At 45.4% G+C, this 27229-nt stretch overlaps 1 protein-coding gene across 7 annotated transcripts in view; it reads left to right on the top strand.

The window, feature by feature from the left end:
• The window catches only part of ptk2ab (protein tyrosine kinase 2ab), an 83198-nt gene that overhangs the window by 15160 nt on the left and 40809 nt on the right, over positions 1-27229 (top strand). For 6 of the 7 annotated variants that reach the window (XM_020041264.2, XM_020041269.2, XM_020041268.2 and 3 more), the window contains 6 exons: positions 8428-8666; positions 10555-10721; positions 18171-18258; positions 21287-21366; positions 21517-21579; positions 24503-24557. In XM_020041264.2, the coding sequence (XP_019896823.1) occupies positions 8428-8666; positions 10555-10721; positions 18171-18258; positions 21287-21366; positions 21517-21579; positions 24503-24557 (692 nt within the window). Of the gene's footprint in view, positions 1-7267; positions 7677-8427; positions 8667-10554; positions 10722-18170; positions 18259-21286; positions 21367-21516; positions 21580-24502; positions 24558-27229 lie in introns of those variants that run through there. The other variant, XM_020041266.2, reaches the window with a different exon arrangement.

The following is a 27229-nucleotide window of genomic DNA, read 5'->3' as shown; positions in this document are numbered from 1 at the left end:
TCGTTTTCCACTTGCTTTTAGTATTGAAGCGTCATCCAGTCAGTTGTTTTGGTCAAACTTTGGTCAAAATGTAGGTAGCTGGATGTGTAGTTGATTGCACAAGCCATGTACTACAGTGCTCAGACTCACTTTAACACTTTCTAAACCACCTGACATAGTAAAATTCAAAAGAAAATAAATGTTTTGGGAAGATCTCTCAAAAATGATTTTTCTCAGTGAAGAAAACAACCTTGCTACTTCAGCTTTGGTACTGGTACGTTAAGTGTTTTACCCCTCACTGACCACATGAAGTAGACATGTCGTCCCTTGCTTTTCTGTACAGGCTTCATGACTGCACATACAGAAAGACAGAGTAAATGGTGTAGCTCTAGATAGTGGCTCCAACACTCTTATTTGCCTTGGGAACCGGCTCCATGGACATGGTGTAATGGTGGTGTGTGGTCATTAACAACACCATTAGAAATAAGTGAGTTATTTTTGGTCATACCCATGTTGTACAGTCTCAAATAGCACAGGATTAGAACCACCCGGTTCAAGAAACGACAATGAAGTGTCAATAACTGCGTGTCTTACTGTTACTCTTACCTACTGTAGGTTCACTGTGAGGGGAGTACTGTGAGGAATTTCCTCTGTGTATGCGTTCTGGCAGGCATTGGTTAATCTGTCTTCCATGAATAGACCTACTCGGTAACGTGTCATGTGCTCTCTCTGTATGTGCTTGTGTGTGTTCGCTGTTTATGTGAGAATATTTCTCAGTTAAAGGCGACTGTAGGTCAGTCAGTGAATTTAACAGCAGACTCAGCAGCTAGGATGTGTTATACTTCCTCCTTTACGTTATTCTGGTTGTGCATTTTCTGCTGCATGGATGCCTGCTGACTGCTACCTGCCTGCTTGCTGCCTACTTTTTTTTTATTTGAAGGACACACTAATATTACCCTCCCCAGCACCCTTGTATTCTGTGTTTCCTTCCTTTGCTTAGATCACACAAACATCTTTATCATTGTTTTGTCTTGATTGATTTGCTCAAATGTTTCTATTGTTGTTGCACTTTAAGCCTAAACACTTCGTCGCATGGGCCATGTGTCGGGTACAGTTCTGCTCAACAGTTTGCGTATCCTTGGAGAATTGGTAATATATGTACCATTTGTAAAGAAAACATGAATGAGTAGTCAAAACACTTTTCTTTTATTTCCTATGGGATTCATATTCAACTGTAGTTTATAAAAGAATGGCGCAATCATAAAACTAAATCATGGCAACCAAGAAAAAAATGAAATGACCACTGTTCTAAAGTCTGCACACCATTAGTTCTTAATACTGTGTATTGCCCACTTGAGTGTCAATAACAGCTTGCAGTCTTTTGTATTAGTTGTCTATGAGGCCCCGCATTCTTGCAGGTGGTATAGCTGCCCATTCCTCTTGGCAAAATCCCTCCAGGTCATGCAAAGTCTTTGGTCGTCTTGCATGAACCACACGTTTGAGATCTCCCCAGAGTTGCTGGATGATATTTAGGTCTGGAGACTGTGATGGCCACTCCAGAACCTTCACCTTTTTCTGCTGTAATCACTAGAGGGTCAACTTGGCCTTGTGCTTAGGGTCATTGTCGTGCTGGAAAGTCCAACAGGGTCCCATACGCAGCTTTTGTGCAGAAGAATGCAAATTGTCTGCCAGTATTTTCGGATAACATGCTGCATTCATCTTGCCTTCAATTTGTTCAAGATTCCGCATGCCCAAGCTCACGTACCCCGAAATCATGAGTGAGCCGCCAAAATGCTTCACAGTGGGGATGGTATTTTGTTCACTATAGGCCTTGTTGACCCCTCTCCAAATATTTTGATTTCGTCACTCCAAATTACAGTGTGCCAGAAGCTGTGAGGCATGTCAAGGGGTTTTGGGCATATTGTAACCTGACTTTTTTGTGGCATTGGCGCAGTAAAGGCTTCTTTCTGGCAACTTGACCATGCAGCTCATTTTTGTTCAAGTATTGTCATGTTGTGCTCTTTGAAACAACCACACCATCTTTTTCCAGAGCAGGCTGTATTTCTACTGAGGTTACCTGTGGGTTTTTCTTTGTATCCCAAACAATTCTTCTGGCAGTTTTGGCTGAAATCTTTCTTGATCTACCTGACCTTGGCTTGGTATCAAAAGATCCCAGAATTTTCCACTTCTTAATAAGTGATTGAACAGTACTGACTGGCATTTGTAAGGCTTTGGATATCTTTTTATATCCTTTTCCATTTTCCTTTATAAAGTTCCAATACCTTTTTATGCAGGTCTTTTGACATTTCTTTTCTGCTCCCCATGGCTCAGTATCTAGCCTGCTCAGTGCATCCATGTGAGGGCTAACAAATTCATTGACTATTTATTAACTTTTTTGCAATTTAAAAAGCTGTGGGAAAATTCACCTTTAATTGCCATTTTAACTTGTGTGTGTCACCTTCTGTGTTTGTAACAAGGCCAAACATTCATGGGTATGTAAGCTTTTGATCAGGGCCTTTTGGGTGATTTCTGTTATCATTCTGATTTAAAAGGAGCCAAACAACTATGTGATAATAAATGGCTTCATACGATCACTATCCTTGAATAAAATAATTTATTTTTGCATGATCAGTCATATATTTTCAAAATCATTGCCAAAATTTCACAATTTCTGCCAGGGTATGCAAACTTATGAACACAACTGTATCCTGTTCATACCGTCCATGTTAATTGAAACTTCTCACTTAACCATTTAGCCTGGAAGAACTCTGTTGATGTGCCAGAGGCCGATGCAATGTTTTTGTATTATAAGTACACATTTGTTACAACAATATGCTTTTTCTAGATGTTTGTATGGAAATATTCCATTAGACTGGCTTTTGACAAGGGTCGCTGTCGCAGTGGTGTGGCAGGACACATGCAGCAGAGCTGAAATACATCCTTTAATGTTCCTCTTTCCAATACACACAGAAACAAAAGAAACCAAAGGAGAGCGCAACTGAAACACAATGAACCACACAAAGTGTGGAAACAAACTTAAATAAGATCCCCAATTAGAGACAACTCTTGGCTGCAGCATCTAATTGGGGACCTACAAAACAGAAGTGCAGAGATGCTTAGAGGCACCTGCTGTCATGCCCTGACTACCCACACAAACATGGAGATGACTAGAGGCGATCCGCATAGATAGGACCTGACAGTAACGTGTTGTAGACTCCTTTGGTTTGCCCTGGAATCCTTCATTCACCTCTTTTATACTACGATATATTTTCAAAAACGCATAGTAAGATACTTAATCCGATAGATTAATTTCTATTATAAAGAGGTTTGTTCAAATCCAGAATGCTCATTGGTTGAAAGCTGCGGTATATGAGAACATATACCACAAGTAAGACATCACATTGCTTTTTACTGTTTATGCCACGTCATCCCTAACAACAGCTCTAAACACTTGTATTTTGGCCATATACATACCTTATAGCAAATTATTGCTTATAAACTTGCAGAATTCTTCAGTTGCTAACTTCCGAGGATTGCTTTATAAAAATACGTGTTACATAGACTACTTCTTTACAGTGTAAAAGTGAAAAATGGGGCGTTTGTTTTCTTTTTCTAAATAGTGTAAGTCTAGTTTACACCTAATTTCAGATGTATCTAAATGTAAGGGGTGGTGTTGTTGCTACGGTGGAAGTCATTTTATTTGGGACTTTAGTATCCCTTCTGGATTACACTGAGGACCTCTGACCGTAGTCCCATCTGAACTGACATCCTTGGGTTTCAAGAGAGTTTGTCAGGTGCTACTCTTGGTTTGACCAAGAAAACGATAACTGATCAGAAATGTCAGCTTTAAATAAAGTGAAAGTGGAGCAAGTTATTTGTTTTGTAGTGTATGTGTTGAACATCAGCAAATGTGTCAGTAAAAAATTGAAAATGAAACCCATGCTGTATATAATTATGAGGTGACACAAATGCCCAACTGCCTTTGCAACACTAATTTAGCGTTTAAATCAACATGAGCTTTGATCAGCCTGTCTGGACAAGGATGATTCATAGAATACCTTATTTCACCTGTGACTAGATGTCTTTCCTCTTTGTTTAACCCTCTACACTATTGTTTCTCAATAGGGGTGGTTAGGCTAACCCTAACCCAATATTTTGGAAAGGGGGGCGTTGAGGTGAGGTGTTTGTTTTTAGGTTGTTTTTAAGTTTACACTGAAGATTCACAACTATACGAGTTTGAGGTTCCAACTACTTGCAGAGAACTGTGGTCTGCAACATTAAAACCTACCAGTCTACGCCACTGCGACTGGATGAGACTGTATTGTAACTCTTCAGTGTTTCTGTCAGCTTCTTGTGGCGCAGCTCCGTGATGCCTTCACGGGAACGGGACGTCAGAGTATCATCTATAAAATGTGTCCCACAAGGCGTTTACTTTGTAAACTCTGGAAAATTGAGTTTTTCACTTTCTTGGTATTACCCGTGGAAGAATTTCTTTCTTTTAAAAGTGTTAATTTCTCTGAGGGATACACCGTGAACGCCTCGTTATCGCAGTGGTTACACATTTAGAGGGATATTTCGCTGTCGGACCTCCCCTGTATTAAAACACTATTCAATACAAGTGGCTTTGTTGACATGACTGCAATACAACCAAGCGTAGGGCTCTCACTGACTTTCAAAGGTTTTTAACTTGTTTCCTTGGCAAGTTAATCCTTCTGCTTCCACCCTTTGATAAGTGGCACCTTGTTTTCCGTTGGAACAATTCATAAGAATGGTTATTGTTTGCATTTCTGATTGGCTGTTGTTTAATTACGATTTGAATGTTAAATTGCTAGCTGTTTCTGATTGCCTCCTGTTTGTTTCCCTGGGAGACTAACAAGTCTGTTGTTTGTCATTCACTTTTTGGATGATAACAATAGTAACAACAATAATAATAATCATAACGGTCATCATTATCATCGTCATCATCAATATTCAGGGCAATTAGCCTACGTGTTATTTGATGGGGGGTGGTAAGAGACCTGGATAATGGATTTGGGGGCGCTGGCCCAGAAAGGATTGAGAACCACCGCCTACATTGTAGTGTATAAAGGCTCTAAGCCAAGGGTTGGCAAGTACGTTTGGCATCAGGCCAATTATTTTAAGCCACTAGAAGGGGGCCCAAACCATAGTCAGGGGGTCGTTTTGTAATCTTTGTTACAAAATGCCATTAGAATTGACTGTTACAGACTTTTACTATTTTGTAACTGCTTATTCAGCTGTGGTTACCTTGTGGTTAAATCCTGTAGGACAGTCAGAAACAACAAGCCACAGTTGTGTGACAGTGTGCGGGTTTTGTGCTGGATTAATACAGTACTACTGACACGTAGGCCTGATCCGGCAAGTGTCTTCATTCACCAGCTTGCAACACAGACCACCTTTCTAAGACACACACACATGGGAAATGCGTAACGGATAAAATAACTCTAAAAGAGGACTTGAATAAGCCTATTAATGGCCTGTTTGAGTCATGCTTTTAACCACCTATGTTTTATCTCCTTCTCCATTTTGTGAATAATGTGTATAATTTTAATTAGCTTCTTTGTTACACATCGGAGCCTAACATTATTTAACGTAGCCTTTTACTGTCAGAATTATTCCTTTGCATCCTCACGTACTACATTGCATTTTTTTATTGTTTGCGTGCTGGAGCTAGGCTACGCTACTACGTTGTGTGCAGAACTAAACAGTTAAGCTAGCTGTATACACAAAATGGCACTATCAATGAGTCTAAAGAGGAAAGTGGACAGCGAAAATAGGGCATTCAAAGATGAATGGAAAGACAACTATGCCTTCATCCTACCTAGTTTCCTGAATGCAAAGCCGGTGTGTCTTATTTGCACTGAAGTTGTCGCTGTTTGCAAAGGGTATTTCAGAGGTGTGTCAAGCAAGCCACAATTGAATGCACTTCAGAACCTTTCGAGGTAAAAACTCTCAGTTCAACTCCAAATGAAGCATTGTTGCAAAAAACCTTCTCGCACATTTATTTTCTAGGTAAAATCACTAAAGAGAGTGTTTATGTGAGTAAATGTTACTGTCATGACTGAGATCTATTTCAGCACCAGCTGCTGTCAAAATAATCATGCCGCGGGCCAGATATTATTGCTGGCATGCCAATTTTGTCCCGGGGGCCGTCTTTTGCCAAACCTTGCTCTAAGCCATGCCACACATGCTTTGTCTTCACTGTGTTACCTGGATAATTCCAGTCTTCCCCTCTCTGCCTGTGGAACCTGTGTGGGTAGCAGCTGCTACACTCTGAGGCTAGACTAGAGGTATGAAAATAACTGGAACAGGGATCCCCTTTTTCTTACTTGAATTTCGGGGACTCAACTTGGGGGGGGGGCGGGGGGTGTCTTGCACTCCCACCCCAATATCGATAGCATTATAACCTTCTGTTGGTTACATTTTAATCTATCTAGAAAAGCTTGATGAGGTGGTCTCTTCAACAGAGTTCTGACATATGCTGAGCACTTGTTGGCTGCTTCTCCATCACTCTGCGGTCCAAACTAATCTCCAACCATCTCAGTGGGGTTGAGGTCAGGTGATTATGGAGGTCAGGTCTTCTGAGGCAGCATGCCGTCACATCTTCTTGGTCAGATAGACTTTAGACTGCCTGGGGGTTTGTTTGGGGTTATTGTCCTGTTTAAACTCTGGGTCTTGCTTTTCCTGTGGCGCTCACCATGAGAAACAGTTTCATCATAGCACTTGGGTATGGGGATTTTGTGACTACACTTGAAGAAACTTACAAAGTTCTTGAGATGTTCCAGACAATAACAGTCCATCGTTTCATGTCTCAATGTTAAACACTTTTTGTGTTATTTGCAAGTTATGATGTCTTACTATTTTCCACCCCACATTGCAGAATAATAGTTAAAACTAAAGAAATACCGTATATATTTGAACTGCGACCCTGCCGTTGAATACCACTGTGCTTAAGTAAACAGTGTGAAGGTTGTCACAGTATTCACAGGACTGTTTTGAGTGCTGGAGGGTTCTGGGATGTCCTTCCCTCTGCTTTGTTCAGCCCCGCCCAGGGGAACCTAGGCTATGTACTAACCAGGAGAGGAGCCAGAACAGACTGTATTGTGTTGCAGAGAGGACTCTGACCTACCCCGCCCCCGAGTTCAGCCAAGGAACAGGGGGGACATGTTGATCTCGGCACTCCACAGAGAAGGCAGTGCAATGGTGTTGAGTGCACAGGGCTCTGCCCTGTGATTGGCTGTCTACCCTCCCGCTCCGCCAGGAAGAGCCCTGTGCTGTGTGAGGAGACAGCTGTGACATGTTCATGACTCACCGGGGCTCCTGAGCGGACTCGACTCATTGTGAAAACCAGGATGTGACGTGACTGGGCAGGAAAGACATGAATGTGTTATTCACTTTGCGTGTGTGTGTGTGTGTGTGTGACTGTGTGTGGGGGGGGTGATGTTTGAGCAAGAGTGGGAGTGGAATGTGTGTACGAAAAGGAGTGTGCATTGAGACACGGGTCCGTCGACAGTGTTTGTTCCCAGCTTCCTTAAGTACTAAGCCGTAGGTGATGAGTAGCCGCGGAGCCGCGGTGTAGCGCCGCGCTGTAACACCCATGTTGGCAGTAGTGGCCAGTGTCAGGATGCCAGAACGGGACTCCGCAGGGGCGTGTACATGCTGGCCCTTCCTCAGCAAAGGTAGGAAGTGCTGAGTGGTTGGGAGGTTGTGTTGTTACTCTGCCGCTGTTAGGTTGTGAGTGTTTGTCTTCGCTTTTGTTTTTTCCGGGGTTCATTAAAAGCTTTTGGTCCAAAGGGAAGTCGGACAGTTCCTTTAGGCAGCTCATGTCTGTGTTACTACTGTGGTACTATTGTGGTGTTGTACTCTTGGTTGCTTGTGAATTTGTTGGTCCGAAGTTTCCGTATTGCCTCCAGCCCCCTTGCATCTACAGTATTCGGCTGGGATTATCAGAACGTTAATCCCGGCAAAAGAGGACGTCCATAAATGTGTGCGTGAGCGCATTTGCGTTCAGCGTGTGGCTTGTAAAGGGCAGCTTTTCCTGTAGTTTGGTATTGTTGTTATCAGTAGCTTATACAGGAGGGCTCAGGAATGTCACTGACCATCACTGAGTCTATATTATTTCCTTGTTTTTGCGTGACCGCCCCAGTAGAGGAGCCATGGGGAGGGTTGTTGTCGTGCTGGCAGTGCTTTTGACAGCGCTGCTCCCTACTGTCTCCCCAAGGCCACCCAACTGTCAGGCCCAGCCCAGCTCTCCTCAGCTGGGCCCAGGGACTTGCACTAGGAGCCCCCCTGATGACACGCTCTTATCTGTCAGTCTGTCCGCTTGCGTGTTTGTCGGTCCTCTCCTGTCTGCCTTCAGAAGTAGCACGCAACCAAAGGAGCCTAATGCGCCCGTTCACCTGAACCATCCCTGTCTCCCCCTTCCCTCAGAATATGACCGACAGCTAGCCCCCATCAAAGGAGGCATGGCGTCAGCGTACCTGGACCCAAGCCTGAACCACCAGGCCGGTCTGTGTGGTGGGGGGGTGAAGCCACGTCTCAGCCTGGGAATGGAGCGCTCCCCGGGGACCATGGACCGCGTGCTCAAGATCCACCACTACTTCGAGAGCAACAGTGAACCGTCCACCTGGGCCAGCAACATCCGCCACGGAGACGCCACCGATGTCAGGGTGAGCTGAGCGTCTGATTGGCTTAGAACACGTGTAACGCACACACAACAGTATGTTTCACTAAGTTCCGGGTTGGTAGTCGCCACCCATCATGACTTAAGTAGACGGTCCGTGGCCACCGCTCAACCTGCATACTTCCTGTCATTCTAAACATTTTACCATTAAGGATTCCAGCTTTTATTTACACGGTACCAGACAAAGTGGCTTTTGGTAGTCTGTTGTCTCTTGGGATTTAGTTGTCTATCACTAGAGTGATTGATTGCATTTTGATGATTCCCTAAGCAGTGTGTCTACAGGGTCTGTCGACAACTGTAGTTCACTACAGGAAATAGGGTTTAATTTGGGACTAATTGTCAGTGCTCATTAACTCGTAATATTTTTGACTCATATCAACCATCTTATTTGAATGGAACTCTTAGTAGTGTTAATATGTGGAAGCTAATACTTTTTATAATCTTTCTTAAGTAAACATTAAACATCTAATTGTCAACTCCTTGCGAAAACTTTTTGACACTTTTCTGGTGTTCTGTGGAGAAACACTCAGCTTGTACACCTTTCAGTTTCAAATAATTTTCAAATAATTTTTATTGAACATAAACAAATTACAATTTGACCAAAAATAAGTACAACACGTTTTTGCTTCTTTTAATGTAGAAAATAAAAACAAATGACAAAGAAATGTAGAGAATATATTATACCTGTTACCCATGTAGACTAGAAATATTTTAACAATTTCTAAATCTTCCAGTCATATTACGTCAACCTCTCGCTTTAATTGACATAATTTGCGCTAATTAGTAGCATTGTCCAAACATTCTGATCTTGCAGGCTTACAGCTAAGCAGTTCGTAAGCTTGAATGACCAGGATGGTTTGGTCTGAGGCTAACGAGAAGTGAAAGGCCTGGGACATTCTCTTCTTCACTGTTCAACCAATCCAGGACGTATGGTGAAGAAGTTACTTTGGAGCGTTGTCTTGTTATTGTGACAGAGACTCTCCCTTTCATTCCACTCTGACTGGGGGTGAAATTGTTCATTTGACCAAATTACACTACCCAAAAAGCACTCTCTTTGTGGAGTGACCCAGTTAAATAGGTGATCAAACAGTTGGACAATTTTTTTGGAAAAGATTCAAAATGTTTGGATTCGGCATCTCCTTTGGAATGCATCTGTCTCTTTAATGAAGTAGCAAAAAGATTATTGAACTAAGTAGTTGACCTCCGTAAGGTTCACTGGTCTCTAACTCCTGTAGTTGAGTTGTCAGACTACGTTAAGGACGTAATGGAACAAGGACTCCTAGTTAATCATTCTGACCAAAGTGTGGTGTCACTTCTCAGATTGTGTCAAAAGCCCGCAGTGACTTCACAATGATGGATTCCCCTGCAATAATTGCCCCTGCCTCAACAAAACATGACAAACAACGAGAATTTGTTCGTGCAAGCCTCTGAGAGATAGGACCGTATATCATTCAGGCCTGGTGCCTGAGGTCTCCACGTGGTCCACTCTCATTGGAAGAGTCCTCATGTCACTCCTGTAGACCCGGACGTGTCAGGTGGGCGCCCACACAGCTCCGCCGACGTGTCACTCTGTAGCTAAGTGACTGTGACAGCTAATTATTCATCTCCATCTCCCGCTTCATCCCAAACGTAGGACAATTACTGACTGTCAGTTGCAGTCTGTCAGGCTCCCAGGCAACGTCCTGAACGGCGTGAAGTCCTTAAGGTGTCGCGTTGTTTCCCCCGGGCTGTGGTAGAAAGTCGTCCACCAAGGGGGTAGACCTTTTGGTGACGCGGTTCGTCAGCTCTTGTTGGGGAATGTTCCTGACGTGTTGTCCGATGAACTTCACCTCCTGCTGTATCCTGAGTGTGTCCCTGTGTGCGTCCTCTGACAGAGCATCATCCAGAAGATAGCGGACATACACAAGGTCAAATGCGTGTCCTGCCTGGGCCTCCGTCTCAGCCACCTGCCTTCTGGGGACGTCCACTGGCTGCACCCAGACTTGGGGGTGTCGCACGTCAGGGAGAGGTACGAACTGCACCACCCTCAGGACGAGTGGAGGTAAGAAGACCTGGGACTGAGAGTCTCGATAAAGCCTGTGTAGTTGTTATGTGTGGGTTATAAATGTTTTAGAATGTCTGTCTGGATGCCCTTCATTTAAACACTTGACTGCAGCTCTTCATAGTAACCCACCACATGAAGCACTTGACTGTTGTTGAACTGTCTAGAATATTTATTTTCCTAATTAAAACTGCAATGTGCCTGTTTTGGGGAATGAAAACGAGGGAGTCTGTTGTTTTAATGGATTCAGACCAGTGGCAATGCCATGGGGCTGAAGTATGTCTTGGAAGGAAGGGTCATTGTTGCTATGGAGATATGTACAGTGTGCCTGTAGCAAGTTAGCAGTTTTTGCCATATCTTGTACGGAAGGCAGCTGTTCTCCACAGGCAGAGCTTACATATTCGGTTGTCTTAATGAGTGTATGTCTAAGATCTTTAGTCACCCCATTTTATTTTATTTTGTATATTTGCAGGAATTTGTAGCGTAATTTAGACAAATTGAATTCGAGGGGGTATTGTGAGGAGTGAGACACACCTTGCAAGGTGGAGTTGGGGATTGAACCCTTGTCTCCAATGGGGAACGTCACAGAGATCTGGGTGCCTTACTGCTAGACCACAGGCTCTGGACGACTTAGCCATGTTTAATGGTTCAAGGTCTTTACACTCTGTACCTTCTCTGCATTAAGCTAGTCATCTTGCCCTGACCGTTTAATATTTCTGACATTTTTGATAGAATAAAATCTTCACAGAAGAAAAAATGTCCCAAAAAGATACATATTGTCATGATTATCGCTTTAATATAATACTGTTGTAATAAAACGAGAACCAGTCATTGCCACATGTGAACACCGTTAGTTCTACTTTTGTTCTGCTTCTCTTAGGAGTAAAATCATCGAAGGAAGTACAGCGCCACCTACTGTCCGGCATAGTTATGCAGTTTGCTAACACAGTATTCATAACATTTCCTTCCTAATTAATAATGTTATAGTAAATGCAATATCTTCTATACTGAATAACGAGTAAGGTGGCTTTTCTTTGGCCTGATGTCAACCAATTACAGTCTTTTTTTTTTTTTTTGTGACGACCTTTAGATTATGAAGTTAACGATAAGTCCCTCCATTAACCAGGAAACGGTTAGGTGGTTTACCAACCCTTGAAGTGTGACGTTCAGCTTTCTCCACTGTTCTCCACACTTGGGGCTACACTGCGATGATGGAGTGTCACGTTTTCCATCCTGCCGAGGACGCAGTTGGGTGTTTGCTGCTGTGGTTTGGTGAACGGACACAGTGGGCATTCAAGGTGACGTTAAAGTGACAGCAGAATCTCACAGAGCCATCTACATGCCTGGGCTCCCAGATGTGGGCCTTTCACCGTACTGTACCCAGACAGTACCCAGACAGTACCCCGGTTACTATTAAACATGTCAGTCCAGCCCCCACCTTAGTTGTTATGGTTTATGGGAAGATGCTCGGCTGACTCAGTCATGGCTGTGTGGCCAAAAATATGTGGACGTCACTGTAACATGTCCTCTAGTGTGTCACATTGTACTTATTGTACTGTCTTTATTTCCTGCCTTTTTAAATAGCCTACATTTCCTTCAGCCACTGTCTTCCGAACAGTGGTGGTTCATTTCCTTTTACAACATACATAGGGTCCTTTGCTTTCTGCTTGTTCAGTTTTGCTGTCACTGTCCACCCCTACTGTATAATGGTTGCCACGGTGACTGGAACAGCATACTTGCATACAACAGCTGCACCAGTGTGTAATTCCATTTCCAGTAAATGTCCGTCAGTTTCTGGTGTTAAACATATGTGTGTCAAATCTCCTTGTTTAACCGTGTTTACATTGTCTATCATGCCTCATTTGTTTACTTTCACGTATGCACCCCCATGTGGTCTTTCCTCCCATGTTTATTGCATCCTTAGTCTTTTATGAAAATGAAATGTGGCCTTTCAGTGCTGGTACCGTCTGATCAAAGTTCAAATCTGCTTTGCCATTATTCTTTTCAATAAGCTGTTATGTACATGTTACACTAAGCCACACTGCCACGTGCTTTTCTGTCTTCATGTCATGAGCGTTCACACATTTTTTATAGTATTTCCATTTATCCATTCATCCATTGTTCCGGGCTGTACCTAGCTAGCTGACCCGAGTTATTATTGTTTGTCTGAATGTTGCTCACACTACAACGAAAACAACCAACCTTGTCAACAAACAAACATCCTGGATATAGTGTAAAACAGTGTAGCATATTGAAAAGTACAGAATTTGTTCTTGTATTAAAATCTAATATAAAAGTTGAGGAATTTTTAAGAGTAGAAATATACCCAAGACAAATTTATTCTAGTAGGCTGACTGCTTGGCTTTGAATATCCTTCATATCTGCCTGCATAAAACATGTTTCTTCAAAAAAAAACACTCCTCCTGCCAGTCCAGTATATCTTTTTGGGCAGACACAACACAGTAACTTTAAGGGTAGCTGAAGATGCAACAAAGAACATTCTGTCCGAGTCAACAGTTGATGAGTATGGTAATAAGAGAGGACCGAGCTACCTGTGGATGTGACAACCAGTGTTTGATGTCACGTGCCTAATGCTGATAGATTTCCTTTTCCCCCAGACCGAGTGGCAGGTAACTGGAGACGAATGATGTATTAGAGATAATGTCTAGACATGACCTTTTCATTTCTGTTCCGTTTTAGACACTAATCCCTCCTAACCTCTGCTTTCCCTGTGGCTAACAGAGGTGTGGTGACAGCAGCGTAGCGCCCTGCTGGCTCTCCTGAAGCCAAGCAGGACCACTAGGGTCACTATTCCTTCTAGTCAAATCCCTAAGGCCCAGGGCAGTGATGAGGACATTATTGGTGGGTTTGGTTGAGGTTGGGGTTAGGTTAGGATTTCAGTTTTTCTAAAAACCAACGTGTATGTGTACTGAGATGGGTCACTGCAAATTAAAAGTCTGATGTACCGTTCACCAGGGCCTCACCAGGGCCTCACACTTCTCTTTCTATTCTGGTTAGAGACACTTTGCTTAGTTCTGTGAAGGGACTATTTGCATGAGATAGGTGTTTATATTCAGGGAGTTTGGTGTAAAACAAACAATTTGCATCAGTGTTAATTTTTTGTTGTCGGATTAGGGATCAGGGTTAGTTCTTTGGGTTAAGTTAAGTTTAGGCAGGAAGGTTAAGTTATTGATGTCAAGTATCAGGAAAGGTTTGGTTACTGAATAGGAAAAATAGGGATATTTAAATGGGATTACAAACGTGGCTGTGCGCGCTTGTGCCTTTGTGTTTAATGCTGGTTTGTCCTGCTGGAGAAATAACTTTTAATAATGTAGCAGACCTAGTTTCACTTCTCAATATTGCCAAAGAACACAAACAAGACGGCCGGCATTGCATGATTCAGTTAAATCCCTGGCCAACTGGCTGTCCTGGACAGATGCTTAGACATCAGCGTGTAATACAAATGTTCTGAACATATTCAAAAGGTTCTACAGTCCTGTGTCAAAGGACGTACACCCGTGGAAAGTCGTCTTTTTTTTAAACATATTTGGTCACTTGGATATTTGAGCAAAATTTCAACCACATTCATTGAAAAAGGTGAAAAATTCAACAAATCACATAAAAAAAACAGGTGCAAATTATTTAGAAAATCATTGAAGAGAGACTTGGGTGCGTGCTAGTTTGGTCTTGACCATATGTTTTTGTAGTAACACGTCATGCCAAGATCAAAACACCAGTCGGTGGTGGATGACTCAACTGTCAGAAAGAGACTGCTCAAAGTTGGCCTACATGGGAGGTCGGTATGGAAGAAGCATCTGTCTCAAAAACAAATAGCCAGACATGACTGACGTTTGCCAGACAACACCTGGCTAAAGACTGAAACTGGAACAGTATGCTCAGTCTGTCCAGATTAGTCAAAGGTGGAGTTCTTTGCCTGCAAACCAGGTGCCATGTTTGGCAAAACAATGCCTTTGAACAGAAGAACCTCATAACAACTGTAAAGCATGGAGGTGGTGTCATTGTTTTTTGGGGGCTACTTTGCTGCCTGAGGCCTCAGCTCTCTTTGAATCAACCATGAATTTCATATTGTACCAGAGACTTTTTGAGGAGAATGTGAGGCCGTCTGTCAATATAGTGAAGCTTAACCAAACATAGATCTTGATCCAGGATGATGATCCAAAACACACTAGCAAATCTACAACAGCACAAATAGAAGAATGCTTGTGGACTGGCTGATTCAAAATCCAGATCTCAATCCTATCAAAATGCTGAGGATGTACTTAAAGCAGGGTGCATGGAAAAAAATCCTCAAACATGACAGTTGAAGCAGAACTGTAAATAAGAGTGGGCAAAGATTCTTCCTTTTTGATGTTAGAGACTGATAGACCGATGGAGTTTGCTCAGCCAAAGGTAGTAACATTAACTAAAGAAGCTACCTTTTTCTGCACCATGAAATTATGTTTCTGTTCATTTTAATTGCATGAATGGTTTCAAAGTGTTTTTGTTTGTGTGTGTTTTTTTTCAAGTTGTGTTACATTTGTCAATGAATTTGAATGAATTCAGCTCAAATATCCATGTGTACAAATATGTACAATGAACAACACAATTCCATGGAACATATTTACTTTTTCACTGCTGTACCTCTCAGAACAGCCGATTCTGTTCCTAAGAAGCATTTTATTGCATTGGCCCTACCTACCTACCTTTGTACACAGTCAGATGATACATTGAAATTGTCAACTACAGTGGAGCTGATTCTGTCCACCCAAACATCTGTGAGGCATGAAGTCAGTGCAGTGGAGTAACAGAGCTAAATAATACAGAGGAAATGAATTACTCTGTGTGCTATTGTTAGTGCCTCTATTGAAGTTAGCTCTGGGGATTCTCTGTGACTGTGCCAATTCTTCATTATAAAATGGATTCTTTAGTAATTTATTCTTAGCCCTAATTCCTTCTGTCCAATAGAGGAAGCCCTGTAGCATCAAAACCAAAAAAAAAATAATGATCACATGCGCTACTTTGGAGATGGGCGTCTTTGTTCCTAGAGGAATAAACACAGCCGTTTCTAATCAGAGATTAGTATGGCCTGTGACTCAAGGTGACGGCAAATAACAGAATTATCTCACCCCCCAGGACCAGAGGGGACTACCCCTGCTTCAGTTCCTTAATAAGGCACATCATATGGTGTCCACATTTGTCTTTCATTTCAGAGTCTGCTGGTGGCCACCATTTAGGACGCACTTCGGGTCAGACTCCATGTGACGTGTCACAGTAACCCTGCCTTCCTCACAGTGCTGCACATGGGTCAGACTACATGTGACGTGTCACAGTAACCCTGGTTTCCTCACAGTGCTGCACATGGGTCAGACTACATGCAACATGTCACAGTAACCCTGCCTTCCTCACAGTGCTGCACATGGGTCAGACTACATGCGATGTGTCACAGTAACCCTGGTTTCCTCACAGTGCTGCACATGGGTCAGACTACATGTGACGCGTCACAGTAACCCTGGTTTCCTCACAGTGCTGCACATGGGTCAGACTACATGCGATGTGTCACAGTAACCCTGGTTTCCTCACAGTGCTGCACATGGGTCAGACTACATGTGACGCGTCACAGTAACCCTGGTTTCCTCACAGTGCTGCACATGGGTCAGACTACATGCGATGTGTCACAGTAACCCTGGTTTCCTCACAGTGCTGCACATGGGTCAGACTACATGTGACGCGTCACAGTAACCCTGGTTTCCTCACAGTGCTGCACATGGGTCAGACTACATGCGATGTGTCACAGTAACCCTGGTTTCCTCACAGTGCTGCACATGGGTCAGACTACATGTGACGCGTCACAGTAACCCTGGTTTCCTCACAGTGCTGCACATGGGTCAGACTACATGCGATGTGTCACAGTAACCCTGGTTTCCTCACAGTGCTGCACATGGGTCAGACTACATGCGACGTGTCACAGTAACCCTGGTTTCCTCACAGTGCTGCACATGGGTCAGACTACATGCGACGCGTCACAGTAACCCTGGTTTCCTCACAGTGCTGCACATGGGTCAGACTACATGCGACGCGTCACAGTAACCCTGGTTTCCTCACAGTGCTGCACATGGGTCAGACTACATGCGACATGTCACAGTAACCCTGCCTTCCTCACAGTGCTGCACATGGGTCAGACTCCATGTGACGCGTCACAGTAACCCTGGTTTCCTCACCGTGGAAAAGATATACTGATAATAACAAAGGATGGATATGTGTGTGTTTGACCGTACCCCTTTGCCGTGAAGCATGTTCCTGCTTTTCTTTCCACAAGGTTGTGTGCATGTGTGGTACCAGCAAGCAATGATACACTGGACCAGGGTTATTCAACTGTTCCCCGATCTGGTCTGGAGCCTGCTGCTTTTCTGTTTTACCTCATCATTAATGGCTCCCACCTTGTGTCCCCGGTCTAAACCAGTCCCTGATGAGAGGGGTTGCATTTAGATAATGCCGAGAAACTGGCTTCGGTGTCCTGAGTTGAGTGTGAGGGCATTCTCAACAGTCCCATTTGATTTGTTGTTGTTGATGCTGCGTGTTCATCAAAGAGACACAAGGCGCGGTTACCTGTATTATACTGATAATCACACATCCAAAAGGCTGGTCTCGGGCACAACGCCTGTCAGTCGGCAGGCATGCAGGGTCCTGGTTAACCACTAATAATCCTTTCAAAAGGACAATCTGTTCAGTGCTAGTGTTGACACAGAGAAGCAAGCCCTCCACCATGTAGAAACGTCCCAACGCTGTCATCACGGCATTCATGCAGGGAAATACCCCTACATTCAACTGGCTGCGCGTCCTGTTATCGAATTCCACCGTAAATCAGCTTAATGAGAGCGCCACAGAGAACGCCACAGTGCAAAGGATCGTTTGGACTTTGTCAGACCGTCTCAAGCACGCCACATCAGGGAAGTGTTTGCTCTACGGTGTGTCAAAGGGTTTGTAATTAGAAGGAACAGGCTTGGAACTGAGATTGAACCGGCATGCTATTTCCAGCCGCTCAGCAGTTTGTGGGTTGTTGAAAAGGCTGCGGGGGAGGGTTCTCTCTGCCAGAGGTGAGCAAGGCTGGGCCTGCTGCCCAAACGGCACCCTATTGTCTTTGCAGTGCACTACTCTAGACCAGGGCCATTAGGGCACTTTGTGGTAAATAGGGTGCTGTTCGGGAGGCATGCTCTCGCTCGTCTCTTTGATCAGTTCATTTGAAAGGGATTCTCTGGGGAAGTACAGAATAATTAAAACATCTGCTCAGTTTTACCTTACATCCTACACGTTTGCAGTAAGATCATAACACACAAGTTTTGTTTGAAATCAAAGCATCGTAGTTGGCCTTTCCTAACTGTTTTGTGTAAATGTCTTACCTTGGAACCTTGTGTTGTGCACCAAGCTAATTATGGCATTCTTCATCTGCAGGTATGAGCTGCGTATACGCTATTTGCCAAAAGGATTCTTGAACCATTTTTCAGAAGACAAACCTACACTGAACTACTTCTACCATCAGGTGAGGGAAGCATGTTTTGTTTCCTTACGACCGGTTTCTAACTTCCTGTCCTTTATTTAGAACATGTATTTAACTTCTGGCCCTTTAGTTAGAACATGTATATAACTTCTGGCCCTTTAGTTAGAACATGTATATAACTTCTGGCCCTTTAGTTAGAACATGTATATAACTTCTGGCCCTTTAGTTAGAACATGTATATAACTTCTGGCCCTTTAGTTAGAACATGTATATAACTTCTGGCCCTTTAGTTAGAACATGTATATAACTTCTGGCCCTTTAGTTAGAACATGTATATAACTTCTGGCCCTTTAGTTAGAACATGTATATAACTTCTGGCCCTTTAGTTAGAACATGTATATAACTTCTGGCCCTTTATTTAGAACATGTATATAACTTCTGGCCCTTTAGTTAGAACATGTATATAACTTCTGGCCCTTTAGTTAGAACATGTATATAACTTCTGGCCCTTTAGTTAGAACATGTATATAACTTCTGGCCCTTTAGTTAGAACATGTATATAACTTCTGGCCCTTTAGTTAGAACATGTATATAACTTCTGGCCCTTTAGTTAGAACATGTATATAACTTCTGGCCCTTTAGTTAGAACATGTATATAACTTCTGGCCCTTTAGTTAGAACATGTATATAACTTCTGGCCCTTTAGTTAGAACATGTATATAACTTCTGGCCCTTTAGTTAGAACATGTATATAACTTCTGGCCCTTTATTTAGAACATGTATATAACTTCTGGCCCTTTAGTTAGAACATGTATATAACTTCTGGCCCTTTAGTTAGAACATGTATATAACTTCTGGCCCTTTAGTTAGAACATGTATATAACTTCTGGCCCTTTAGTTAGAACATGTATATAACTTCTGGCCCTTTAGTTAGAACATGTATATAACTTCTGGCCCTTTAGTTAGAACATTTATATAACTTCTGGCCCTTTAGTTAGAACATGTATATAACTTCTGGCCTTTTAGTTAGAACATCAATGTTGCCAGCTAGCCTATACATTAAGGGCGTTTCTACATTGCAAAGATCATATTTCCAAGACAGTAACCCCCATGCCATATGGTCAATGTGAACATTCCTGGGGTTATCAGAGCGCAACCTACAGAGAGATAATCTAAACAGAGAGGTTTCTGTTGTTCTCATTATCTAGGCACATCAACTTCCAATGAAACGTACATTCACACTGTAATTGTTAATGCTCAGATTCCACAATGGCTTTAAGCTGGTAGTGAGCAGCAAAACAGGTCAATGGATATCCGTCCTTTTCAATGACATAGACCTGTGGCCTCGAGGGGCAGCCACACAGCGCTGATCGTAGTTTCAACAACGGGGGGGAACCCTAACTCACAGATATGCATTCTGTTGGTTTAGTTTGTACTGTAGGCGGCCACTCGTCCATAAATATGACGCGAGAACGGGCGATACCGTTCTGCTTCTAGGGGGCTCGGGGCACTGGGCACCACTTCCCACTGAATTACAGCCCGGGCTGCGCATGACTAAACACCGCAAGTCAGCCCTGTTCCCTCACCGCCGCTATCACTGTGTCCCGGCTCCTGCACTGCACACTGTGGGCCCCCCCCCCCCTCCCCCCTCCCCACATAGCTACAGTCACTTAGAGGACGTGCTAAATGGCGCCCTGTCACACGTGTAGTGCACTGCTTTTGACGAGGGCCTTATTGGCCAAAGTATACTGTTGGGGTCAGCGTGTCGTTTGGGATGGGCCCTCTGCCTCCCGCAGCAGGGCCGTATCCCCGTCACCACGGCTGCAGTATGACTGCAGGTCTGTCTGGGCCGCTCGCCAGGAGTTTCCTTGAAGAAACAAACAAGGAAGCCGAACTAAAAGCCGGGCTCTGTTGGCGATAACCTGCTGGGTGTTCTAAAATAGAGGCAACATATGAAGAGTTGCTTTCCAAAACGCTGTACATTCATATTCCAAAATGTTCTTTTTTTTTATTAATTCTTTCCTTTATAGCCTGATAAACGGCAGTCATAGTCAAAGAAAACACATTCAAACATTAAATTTTTTAAGAAATAGGTATAAATGTAATGTTTATGATATCAGTATGAAAAAACATCTTCAGTACAGAATATTAGTTGTAAAATCTTAGTAATTTGCGTTTTCTCTGCAGTTTTCTTTCCCATAAAATGTGAGTGCAATCATTTCTGGTGAAAAACACAGGAAAAGGGATTCAGCATTTACGAAATATATTTCCTAAAGAATTGCCTGGTAATGAACAGACAGTGACAGCTGATATTCTGGGTAGAGACAATAAATTGGCCTGCTGCTTATTAACGCACTCAGCCATCAGCTCAGCTGTGTTCTTTCTCTGGTGGAGAACAAAGGGACGCTCTTGTGACTGGTCCACGTGAGCGAAGCCTAACTGTTGCCGATCAATCAGACTGACTTACATCCTCCTTCCATCGACCTGTTGCACACTGGATTCTCAATGCACACTACCTGTCACTGCTTTAGTAGTGGAGGAATAACACGTAATGGACCTCAGCCATCTGAGCCTTGGGCTGTTCTTCTGCGCTTCTAGCTGAAAGATATGGTACTCAAACGTCACTGCCAAGATGGAAAAACTGAAAAAGCTTCTACCCCCAGGCCGTCAGAATGTTGAACTAGCTGACAATCTGCCCTGCAAACTGATACGCACCTTAGAGGCTTTTCTCACACTTACACACAAATCCAGACCCCAGCTCACATACATCAACACCCACCCTATACACACTCTGCTACACACACTGTCCATGAACATGCCCTCCACCACACACACTCTCCTTGTTGTTGTTTTTTTGAAATCCTTGTGAAATTGATTTAGTATGTTTTAATGTTCGGTGTATACGTTTGTGTTGGGTTTTATTTAATTGTCTAAACTAAAGCTACTAAAGCTACTCTGTTTATGATGACCTGTTTTAGGAGCCGACACACAAGCATTTCTATACCCTACCCTAGCATTGTAAACGTGTATGTGACTCATAACACGTTGAAACTCTCATGTTGATTCCCAGGTGAAGAGTGACTACATGTTGGAAATGGCAGATCAAGTCGACCAAGACATTGCACTTAAATTGGGTTGCCTTGAAATCAGGTTAGTGTTCAGTTGTGGTTGATGTGTTCTAAACAAAGGAGTTCATTCAAATCTCTATGTAGTTATATTAAAGATTTCAATTCAAAACTCTTCTGTAATAGAGACTTTGACTACTCACTGTCTTTCTGCTGTCTCTGCTTTCTGTTCCAGGAGGTTTTTCAGGGAAATGCGAGGCAACGCCCTGGATAAGAAGTCAAACTATGAATTATTGGAGTAAGTGGTTATCTTCAAAAATTATTCCCTTCTGTATTAACAGCATACCCATGGTTTGGTCCACACTCTGGGTGACAGAGCCTGCTGATACTAGTGGTTCTGTTGTTCACCCGCTCCGTCAGTGGGCTCGTCCTGCTGATACTAGTGGTTCTGTTGTTCACCCGCTCCGTCAGTGGGCCCGTCCTGCTGATACTAATGGTTCTGTTGTTCACCCGCTCCGTCAGTGGGCCCGTCCTGCTGATACTAGTGGTTCTGTTGTTCACCCGCTCCGTCAGTGGGCCCGTCCTGCTGATACTAGTGGTTCTGTTGTTCACCCGCTCCGTCAGTGGGCCCGTTCTGTTGTTCACCCGCTCCGTCAGTGGGCCCGTCCTGCTGATACTAGTGGTTCTGTTGTTCACCCGCTCCGTCAGTGGGCCCGTCCTGCTGATACTAGTGGTTCTGTTGTTCACCCGCTCCGTCAGTGGGCCCGTCCTGCTGATACTAGTGGTTCTGTTGTTCACCCGCTCCGTCAGTGGGCCCGTCCTGCTGATACTAGTGGTTCTGTTGTTCACCCGCTCCGTCAGTGGGCCCGTCCTGCTGATACTAGTGGTTCTGTTGTTCACCCGCTCCGTCAGTGGGCCCGTCCTGCTGATACTAGTGGTTCTGTTGTTCACCCGCTCCGTCAGTGGGCCCGTCCTGCTGATACTAGTGGTTCTGTTGTTCACCCGCTCCGTCAGTGGGCCCGTCCTGCTGATACTAGTGGTTCTGTTGTTCACCCGCTCCGTCAGTGGGCCCGTGCTGCTGATACTAGTGGTTCTGTTGTTCACCCGCTCCGTCAGTGGGCCCGTCCTGCTGTTACTAGTGGTTCTGTTGTTCACCCGCTCCGTCAGTGGGCCCGTCCTGCTGATACTAGTGGTTCTGTTGTTCACCCGCTCCGTCAGTGGGCCCGTCCTGCTGATACTAGTGGTTCTGTTGTTCACCCGCTCCGTCAGTGGGCCCGTCCTGCTGATACTAGTGGTTCTGTTGTTCACCCGCTCCGTCAGTGGGCCCGTCCTGCTGATACTAGTGGTTCTGTTGTTCACCCGCTCCGTTAGTGGGCCCGTCCTGCTGATACTAATGGTTCTGTTGTTCACCCGCTCCGTTAGTGGGCCCGTCCTGCTGATACTAGTGGTTCTGTTGGTCACCCGCTCCGTTAGTGGGCCCGTCCTGCTGATACTAGTGGTTCTGTTGTTCACCCGCTCCGTCAGTGGGCCCGTCCTGCTGATACTAGTGGTTCTGTTGGTCACCCGCTCCGTCAGTGGGCCCGTCCTGCTGATACTAGTGGTTCTGTTGTTCACCCGCTCCGTCAGTGGGCCCGTCCTGCTGATACTAGTGGTTCTGTTGTTCACCCGCTCCGTCAGTGGGCCCGTCCTGCTGATACTAGTGGTTCTGTTGTTCACCCGCTCCGTCAGTGGGCCCGTCCTGCTGATACTAGTGGTTCTGTTGTTCACCCGCTCCGTCAGTGGGCCCGTGCTGCTGATACTAGTGGTTCTGTTGTTCACCCGCTCCGTCAGTGGGCCCGTCCTGCTGTTACTAGTGGTTCTGTTGTTCACCCGCTCCGTCAGTGGGCCCGTCCTGCTGATACTAGTGGTTCTGTTGTTCACCCGCTCCGTCAGTGGGCCCGTCCTGCTGATACTAGTGGTTCTGTTGTTCACCCGCTCCGTCAGTGGGCCCGTCCTGCTGATACTAGTGGTTCTGTTGTTCACCCGCTCCGTCAGTGGGCCCGTCCTGCTGATACTAGTGGTTCTGTTGTTCACCCGCTCCGTTAGTGGGCCCGTCCTGCTGATACTAATGGTTCTGTTGTTCACCCGCTCCGTTAGTGGGCCCGTCCTGCTGATACTAGTGGTTCTGTTGGTCACCCGCTCCGTTAGTGGGCCCGTCCTGCTGATACTAGTGGTTCTGTTGTTCACCCGCTCCGTCAGTGGGCCCGTCCTGCTGATACTAGTGGTTCTGTTGGTCACCCGCTCCGTTAGTGGGCCCGTCCTGCTGATACTAGTGGTTCTGTTGTTCACCCGCTCTGTCAGTGGGCCCGTCCTGCTGATACTAGTGGTTCTGTTGTTCACCCGCTCCGTCAGTGGGCCCGTCCTGCTGATACTAGTGGTTCTGTTGTTCACCCGCTCCGTCAGTGGGCCCGTCCTGCTGTGGATCTGACTGCGAGCGTCATCCCTCCTGGTTGGACATATGTAGGCCAGGTTGAATTGACTGCCTTCCCTGTGAACCGAGCATTCCGCACTTCCATCTGGAAAGACATCTCCTGTTTCCTGTGTCTCAGGTCTGATGTAGTGCCCTGTGAATGGAATAGGGGGCCATTTGGTGGGCAGCCTCTGTCGAAACATGTCTGATCTATTTAAGGAGCTCTAATAACCCATACTCGCCCTCAGTCATTTCCTACAGTGACGCCACTGCTTTACTGTGAACAGGATCCGTCCAGCAAACTCAGGGGCACATTTGCTTGAATGTTTTCTGACTGGCTGTGTGCTGCAGGGCTCAACCAGCACCTCTCCATTGTCAGCCTAACAGAATATTACAGTGTATTTACGTCAGACTTTGGGGCGATACCGAGAGAGACTGGTGACTGACTCTTTACCAAATGATGGGGCTGTGGAGGGGTTGATGAGATGACATAGTCGAGAAGGTCAAGAGCATTGGTCCAGTAATGTGAACGTAGCTGGTTCTAATCCCAGACGAGGCAAAATAAAATGAACAGTCTGACATTGTGTGAAAATTAACAGTCAGCCAAAAATAGAGGTGCTTTAAGAGGGAGTGTGGCTTTTTATTATAATCAATTATCTTTCAGTGTCTCAGACATTATTTTACTGAAGTTTCTTCAGCCAGGCTTGGTCCTGGTCTAGGTCTTGTTTATTATTGCTGTAATTAAGTCCCTTTTCTGCTCTGTCCTCTGCAGAAAAGATGTGGGTTTACGAAGATTCTTCCCCAAGAGTTTGCTGGATTCTGTGAAGGTAAGAAATCCTCTTTTCCTCCTTTGCCACTCATCAAGAGCACTCCATCATCTGCAAACAGAGAGACCCCATTGTTCTGATCAAACAGTGTTAGTACCTACCTCGCTGGCTGGCTCACTGGCTGACTGCCTGGCTGGCTGCTCCTCCAGTGTCTCACCCCAGAGAATTGGTGGCCCAGATTACCCGGCCCCAAACCTCACAGCAGCCTTGCTGGAAACCATTCTGATGGAATATTGTTAAGGCTCTTTCTTCCTCCTTCATCCATTACCTCAAGGGGGGCTGGGTTATTTTTTATGTTTAGAGAACGTGTTGTTCAACTGCTGTTATTTAACCCCAGGGTCTTGTTGGTTTGACATGATCTATTGTGAGAAAGTCCTACAAGCACATGAAGTAGCCAGTGCTACTCAAGTCCTTGTTACACAACTGACATTTACACACTAATTTAGGGAATATACAGTAAAAAAAAAAATAGAACACTAAACGCAGTGCTAAAACAAATAAGTATATTGTCACTTCAGAAGTCATTAGTTTGATTGAGGAAATAACAGGTTCCCCAGAATTCCAGTAACAAACCTTCCCCTTAATTAATTATTAATCCGATCATTTATTAATTTGGGAGCATTACATCCATCCATCCATCTTCTTCCGCTTATCCGGGGCAGAGCAGAGATGCCCAGACTTCCCTCTCCCTAGACACTTCCTCCTGCTCTTCCGGGTGGACACCGAGGCGTTCCCAGGCCAGCCGGGAGACATAGTCCCTCCAGCGTATCCTAGGTCTTCCCCGGGGTCTCCTCCCGGTGGGACGGACCCATGGTTCAGGAGGCATCCGGAACAGATGCCCAAGCCACCTCAGCTGACCCCTCTCGATGTGGAGGAACAGCGGCTCTACTCTGAGCTCCTCCCGGGTGACCAAGCTTTTCACCCTATCTCTAAGGGATCGCCCAGCCACCCTGCAGAGAAAGCTCATTTCGGCCGCCTGTATCCGGGATCTTGTCCTTTCGTTCATGACCCAAAGCTCATGACCATAGGTGAGAGTAGGAACGTAGATTGACTGTTAAATCGAGAGCTTCGCCTTGCGGCTCATCTCTTTCTTCACCACGACAGACCGATGCATTGACCGCATTACTGCAGAAGCTGCACCGATCCGTCAATCTCCCGTTCCATCCTTCCCTCACTTGTGAACAAGACTCCTAGATACTTAAACTCCTCCACTTGAGGCAGGCACTCTCCACCAACCTGGAGTGGGCAAGCCACCCTTTTCCGACTGAGGACCATGGCCTCGGATTTGGAGGTACTGATTTTCATCCTCACCGCTTCACACTCTGCTGCAAACCGTCCCAGTGCATGCTGAAGTTCCTGGTTTGAAGGGGGCAACACAACAACATCATCCGCATCACCTGACACCCTCCGGCCCCTGGCTGCGCCTAGAAATTCTGTCCATAAAAATTACGAACAGAACCGGCGACAAAGGGCAGCCCTGCCGGAGTCCAACTTGCACTGGGAACAAGTCTGACTTACTGCCGGAAATGCGGACCAAGCTCCTGCTTCGGTCGTACAGGGACCTGACAGCCCTTAGCAAAGGACCCAGGACCCCATATTCCCGAAGCACCCTCCACAGAATGCCGCGAGGGACACAGTCAAATGCCTTCTCCAAATCCACAATTGGTTCGGCAAACTCCCATGAACCCTCCAGCACCCCTTAGAGGGTATAGAGCTGGTCCAGTGTTCCACGGCCCGGACGAAAACCACACTGTTCCTCCTGAATCCGAGGTTCTACTATCGGCCATATTCTCCTCTCCAGTACCCTGGCATAGACTTTCCCGGGGAGGCTGAGAAGTGTGATCCCCCTGTAGTTGGAACACACCTCTTAAAAAGAGGGACCACCACCCCGGTCTGCTATCCCAGAGGCACTGTCCCCGACCGCCACGCGATGTTGCACAGGCGTGTCAAACAAGACAGCCCCACAACATCCAGAGACTTGAGGTACTCAGGGCGGTTCTCATCCACCCCCGGTGCCTTGCCACCGAGGAGTTTCTTGACTACCTCTGTGACTTCAGCCCGGATGATGGACGAGTCCAACTCTGAGCCCTCATCCTCTGCTTCCTCAATTGAAGACGTGACGGCGGGATTGAGGAGATCCTTGAAGTACTCCTTCCACCGCCCGACGACATCCCCAGTTGAGGTCAACAGCTGCCCACCTCCACTGTAAACAGCGTTGGTAGGGCACTGTTTCCCTCTCCTGAGGCGCCGGACGGTTTGCCAGAATCTCTTCGAGGCCAGCCGATAGTCCTTCTCCATGGCCTCACTGAACTCCTCCCAGGCCAGAGTTTTTGCCTCCACAACCACCCAGGCTGCAGTCCGCTTGGCTTGCCGGTACCCGTCAGCTGCCTCAGGAGTCCCACAAGCCAACCAGGCCTGATAGGACTCCTTCTTCAGCTTCACGGCATCCCTTACTTCCGGTGTCCACCACCGGGTTCAGGGATTGCCGCCTCGACAGGCACCGGAGACCTTATGGCCACAGCTCCGAGCGGCTGCTTTGACAATGGCGGTGGAGAACATGGTCCACTCGGACTCAATATCTTCAGCCTCCCTCTGGATCCAGTCGAAGCTCTGCCGGAGGTTAAAGATCTCTCTGACAGGAGACTCGGCCAGACGTTCCCAGCAGACCCTTA

The sequence above is a fragment of the Esox lucius genome, chromosome 20 (assembly GCF_011004845.1).
Source record: "Esox lucius isolate fEsoLuc1 chromosome 20, fEsoLuc1.pri, whole genome shotgun sequence".
NCBI classification, from domain to species: Eukaryota; Metazoa; Chordata; class Actinopteri; order Esociformes; family Esocidae; genus Esox; species Esox lucius.
Note: the sequence above shows the minus strand (reverse complement) of the source record. Positions and strands in the feature narration are given on the sequence as shown.